This window comes from Fundulus heteroclitus, chromosome 15, assembly GCF_011125445.2.
Source record: "Fundulus heteroclitus isolate FHET01 chromosome 15, MU-UCD_Fhet_4.1, whole genome shotgun sequence".
NCBI lineage: Eukaryota > Metazoa > Chordata > Actinopteri > Cyprinodontiformes > Fundulidae > Fundulus > Fundulus heteroclitus.
Genome location: NC_046375.1, coordinates 878,623 through 884,459, shown reverse-complemented (window position 1 = coordinate 884,459; position 5,837 = coordinate 878,623). Strand labels below are relative to the sequence as shown.

The following is a 5,837-nucleotide window of genomic DNA, read 5'->3' as shown; positions in this document are numbered from 1 at the left end:
TGAAAACAGTTTCAGTGTTTGTTTGTTTTTGTTGTTTTTGTTTTTTTTCTCAAAAAGGTGCTTTGAGCTATGCTCTTTAAATCACACCTCCAGATAAAACAGACGTTCCTCCTCTCTGAGGAATCAGTTGCAGCCTCACATAAATAGAGAACTCACAGTCAGTCAGGGTATTTCCCCTTCACTCAGTGTTGCTTTTATCTGATTTCTTTTGCATGTTTACTGTGCGTATTTTCTCTGTATCTTTTGCCGTGGATAGGAAAGGATTCTCAGGGTTCCACAGTCACTGCAGGGAACTGTTGAATTCATCGGACAAGAGAGGGAGAGAAGGAAATCTGTGCCTGCGGAGAGAAGATTCACAGCCCGGGGCAGGGTGGAGACGAAGGATTCAGCCTGACCTTCTTCACTGTGGTGGAAACGAGAAATGGCTGAATTAACTAACTGTAAGACACCAAATAATACTACATCCATATACCAAGTCCTCTCCTGGGTGATGGCTGGAGAATTCATTCTGGGACTACCTCTTAATCTCTCCGTGCTCTACATCCTCGTTTTCAGGTAACACTGCTTTTCTGTTGTTCTGTTGATCATTTAATGAATAATTACGTATATATAAGGTCAGAACAGTGCGGTTAAACTGTTGATAGTGCATTTGCTTTCTCTGTCTCGAGACTGCATAAAATTGAGTCTCTCTGTACAAATGACAAAGGAAGCAATTATGTAGTTGTTTTTTTTAATAATTCATAATAAAAATGCTTAAATGTCAAAGTGTTGACTGTAGAAATAGGGATGCATGGCCACATAGATGTTGCTACATAAAAATGCCGCATGTGTGGGAAAGAGCTCGTCTAACAATTAAAGACAGGCCGACCACAGTGTAACATCTTCTTTGATGCAATCATACATTTCCTGAACGCAGCAATTTTGAGAAATACAAAAATAAGCTGATTAAAAAACCACAGTCCTGACATATGAAATACTATCATATTCTTATTAATACTGTAAAAAAGTTAATAGTTAACACGAATCATAGTGTTGGGTTTGAAAAGCTGTTCTGCAGATGTCGTGGATTATATTTTCAGATGACATCAATCTTCTGCTTCTCTCCGTTTACTTCTACTAAATGTTCTGTGAACTGCTTCCTGTTTAGGTTCAAATTCTGGAAGAACAACTGCGTGTTCCTCTTCAACATTGTGCTCGCTGATTTTTTGCTGGTGGCCTGTCTTCCTATCAGGATTTACCAGTATCAGAACAACTTGAGGGGCAGTGAGGAACCCAAAGTTTGTGGTCCACTGCTCTTTGTGCGGCTCTTCAATCGAGGGGCTAACATTGTCTTCCTTATCATGATGTCTCTGGACCGCTACTTCAGTGTAGTCCATCTTGGGAGGAAAAACTGTGTGAAGATTTTTAAGCAGTCTCCACTGATCTCTGTGATTATATGGGTGATGTTACTGCTGCTCACCACCCCCACGATGATAAGAAGGGTTGATTGCTGCAACAGCTGCGGCCGAGAGAAGCCCACACTCCCTAACATGTTGACTGACTCCTACAGAGAGGTAAGGCTCTGTTTTCATTTATTTATCTATGGGTGCCACATTCGGTAGCACTGTTGTCTTGCAGCAAGAAGGTCTCCATATACAGAATCAGGAACTATGTTACAACCACACATTTGGCATGAATTCATACTTAGGTCTCTTTTACTCTGATATTCCCAAACAAAACCAAGAAGAACTAGTTTTCAAAAGTCACCTAAATAGTAAACACACCCCTCCTGAAAGTTATAAGTATAAATCCAGATGTTCGTTGAAGGCCTCAGAGGTTCCTTTGAGGACATCAGTGAACAAACAACATCATGGAGACCAAAGCATAGGTCAAGCAGGAAGCTTCAAATAGGGTTGTTATAAAATAAAACAATATTCCAAAATTTGAACATATCACAGAACGTTGTTCAAGCTAGACTGGATGGAAATGGAAATTGACCCCAGAGAAGCCCATCCAGCTGAAGGTACGCTAGTCAGAAGTTAACAAAAACGGGACATTTAGGCAAACAAAAATGTGCTTTAAAAAGCTTGCAGTGTGCATAACCCTGAATACACCGTCCCTACAGTCAAACATGCTTTTCTTCAGCACAGGCAGAGAAGCTGGCCATCATCCTTCAGCAGGACAGAGACTTAAAATACAGTCAGACCAACAACATCAAAGTAATTTTGATCACCCTGACTTATCCGCTAACTGATGAATTATAACGGCCTGTCAAAGTCCAGACCTAAATCCAGTTGAATCTGATGTTTAAATCTGACTCTCTCAATCTAATGTGACTGAACTTAAAACACTGCAAAGTTGAACAAACAAGACGTTTTATTTCCAGGCGTGCAAAGCTGTTGAAGACAGGTTCAACATAGCGTTGATTCATTCAGACTGAATACTTAAGGCACAATTTTTATGATTTTTACATATAAAAACAGTTTCCCTTTTCTTTATCGTTCCACAATACATTTCATCGGTGAGATTCTCTAAATGCAAAGAAAGTGAAGGTTTTCCTACAGTCCATTATAATCTGAGAAACAGCTACAACGAATGGGTTGATTTGATTAGTGCTGATCAAATCAGCACTAATTTGCAGGATATTATTCATAAGTGCCAATGTTTATAAACTCAAAACCTAGATTAATATTATGTTGTAGAACATGTTCTTTACGATTCAGCACTGACTTGTATTTTTCAACCAGTTTTTTTTCTTTTAAAGTAAAAAGCTGCAACATCCACTTATTATTTACTGTATGAAGCACTACTACTCTAAACAATAAGTCTTATCTTTTGTCTAGATCATCTTCTTCTCTCAAATCGTCATCCCCTACATCATCCTCATTTACTGCACCGCTCGCATCGTCAGTCGACTGCGGAGGAAGACGATTGGGGAGAAGGCCAAGCTGAGGAGAGCTGTGTTTGCCGTTGTGTCTGTCGCCATAGTCTTCTCCATCTGCTTCCTGCCGTGCACAATAGCCCGGGCTGCGCTGCTGATTGTGCGGGTGAAAGAATGGACGCAAGAAGTGAAAGTAGCTGTCCAGGTGTACGACGCCCTCATGGTTTTGTCCTACGCTGAGTGCTTGCTGGACCCACTGGTTTACTTCTTCTGCAACTCAGAGTTTAAAGTTGCTTACATCTCCACTTTCTTCCCGCCGTTTCTTAAGAAGAAACTGCTGGAGTCCGTCTCTGGCCCGTCAACTGCTACAGCTACAACTCTAACCTCAGGAGCTAAAAGTATTTCTTTACAAATCTTGGATAAATGATTATTAGTCAACTTTTCTTATGCATCACCGGTTGTATAAGTGTCATAAAGACTTGGCAACTGCTATTCAAACCATACAGGTATTTTCTGACAAGTGAAGCTTTACACATAAGGCAACAAATACGGACCAAGAACCACAGAAGACCAAATGGATCTTCAATGAAAATTGTTTAAAGTTTAAGTTTGTTGTGCCATAAGTACGCCATGATGAATAATTGATCTCAGATTGGATCCTGAGCAGTAAGGAAGAGGTGACAAAAATAATTCTGTCCTGCTGCAGACATGGCCGGAAGGACGGCCTCTCTCCCTCTCTCTCTCCTCCTGAGGGCCCTTTTTCCCAGCAGGAGGTCGGCTGTGACCCCTCCTTACAGATAAAAGTCACAGCACAGACACAGACTCTCCCTTCTTCAGCTCTCTTCTCTTCAGCTCTTCACTTTTCAGACTGCACAGATCGCCTCCTGCTCAGACCAGGAAAGAGCTGCTTCGGACCATGGGCCCTGCACGGGCCTGACCGACACACATCCAACATTTGGAGAGGTCTCTCATCGCCTGGGGAACATGTCCGGGCAGATCAGGTTAAGTTTGCTGTCCTAATCTGATAATCAGATGCAGGAAGAAGGATCCTGCATGCCAAAAACAGTTTTGTTGCATTTCTCCTCAGCACACAGGGAAGAGAACCCCAGATTCCGCTGAAAGCCAGCAGCAGAGCCCATGTTGGATGGTCACGGGGAGAAATCTGCTTAAATCGAACCGCAACGGTCAGAGACTGCCTGGAGGACCTACAGGCCTCCATTCAGTCCCCACGCTGTGGTTAGCCACATGCTGCTGCAAGGCTAACGCTAGCCTGCCAAGAGGCAAACCAACGACTTCCCTGCTCCCAACGCTTCTTCCTGGAACGGCCAAAGTGGACAAAACTCACACATGAGGCATCAACAGGTTTTGGGCAGCGAGCTGAGGGTGTAGTTAAAAGGTTTATTGGGAAATGTTTGCAAACCATAGTGTTTAGAACAAAAGGCTAACCGGTAGATCGCACTAGCCAAACTGCTATTAGCCTTGCTAACATCCGGTTTCGGACATTTCAAAAGGAGTTTGTTTTAAAGCATAAAGCGTAACTGTTCTGCTCCGCCATCCTCCGATGGTGTTATGAGCCTTATTCTCGCATCAATATGGTATATTAATTCCGGTTTTCAAGGCAATTTTGGTAACTATGTTGTAACCTCTTAGCCACCGAGTTGCTACAGCAACCCCTAGCGCCCAGAGGTAGAATCGCATAAACAAAGGCAAGCGATTCTGAATTAAATGATTTTGCAGGACAAACCGGTCCTCAGAATATTATTTCAATAACTAATGTTTTGTTTAACTTGGGCTTCGCATTGTGAATGGTTTGAAACACATGACAAATGTTTTTTTTTTTTAAATCAGATCTTCAGTGAACAAGGATTCACTGAAGTATTCTGGTTATGATCAACCACTCATGTTTTGTCTTTTGTTTTGCATCTAAATAGTTCCTTGGCTTAACTTCTTTTTTATCTTAATTTTGCTTAGTAGTTTAGTTAAGTTTCACTAGCCTAGTAGAGAGGATTTACTGATTGAAATATTGTGTTAATTCAGAAAGACAGCATTACAAGTTTGAGAAAAGCAACATGTGAAACCTGTAATTTCTAGGAAAATGATTCATACGTTTCTGAAAATTGTGCAATATTCAGGAAATAATCTGTGAGTCCTTAAGAGTCAACTGTACATTCCTGGAAAGCAACCTTTCATTTTCAGGAAATAACCTTTAATGTTCAGAAATTGACCCCTTGAATTTCAAACAAGTAACTGTATGCTCTAGAATAGAAACTGTAGGTCCTAGTGAAGCGTATTGCTGATTTCAGGAAAATGACAATTGAGCTTAAAAAATTTAGACAAATAAGCTGCAAGTTCCATAAAAGTAACGTTTTAGCTTAATTCCAGCAAAGTAATCTGCGGGTTTCAGGTTACATACGTAAACTGTAAAATTGAGAAAGCAACCTGCATGGAACAGGAGCATAAAATGAGTTCAGATAATGTAGCCTGTTAGTTTCTGGTGACATCCAAAAGAGTTCAGAGGGTAACTACTGGGAGTTTGTTTCAGTAAAATAACCTGTAAAAATGTGAAGTTTTATGGTCTGTCTTTTTTTTTTTGTTACATTTTAATCCAGGTTGAAGTTTTCTACAACCTGAAGAGGCAATTTGTTGAAAAGATTAATCTGCATTTTTTCCACTGGAAAATTTGCGTTACCTAATGCGTTACCCTACTGCTGCAAAGCACGATACAGTTCTGTGAAGATGTTTGTTCAAGACAAAACAATTATGTGTGTATAGACCTCACTGGTCTAGATGTATTGCTTGATTTTGTGTTGTTGTGTGGTATAATTATAATTGTACTTTATTCATTTGGTGCTATGATTCATTACGTAGATTCTCTTGACAAAACAGAGCCTAGCTCATTGTCTAAAAGCTGTTGCAACATGAAATGTTGAACTTCCTTTCTTTAGGGGATATTTTTTATTAGTTTTTTTGTTTATTT

General features: G+C 40.4%; 1 protein-coding gene across 1 annotated transcript; it reads left to right on the top strand.

Annotated features, from left to right (window-relative positions):
* Positions 1–421: 421 nt before the first annotated feature.
* LOC105940086 (hydroxycarboxylic acid receptor 2-like) lies at positions 422–3,797 on the top strand. Its single transcript, XM_012882539.3, has 4 exons — positions 422–555; positions 1,148–1,553; positions 2,823–3,202; positions 3,728–3,797. Exons 1-4 carry the CDS (start codon positions 422–424, stop codon positions 3,795–3,797), a joined length of 990 nt encoding a protein of 329 aa, XP_012737993.3.
* The last annotated feature ends 2,040 nt before the right edge of the window (positions 3,798–5,837 follow it).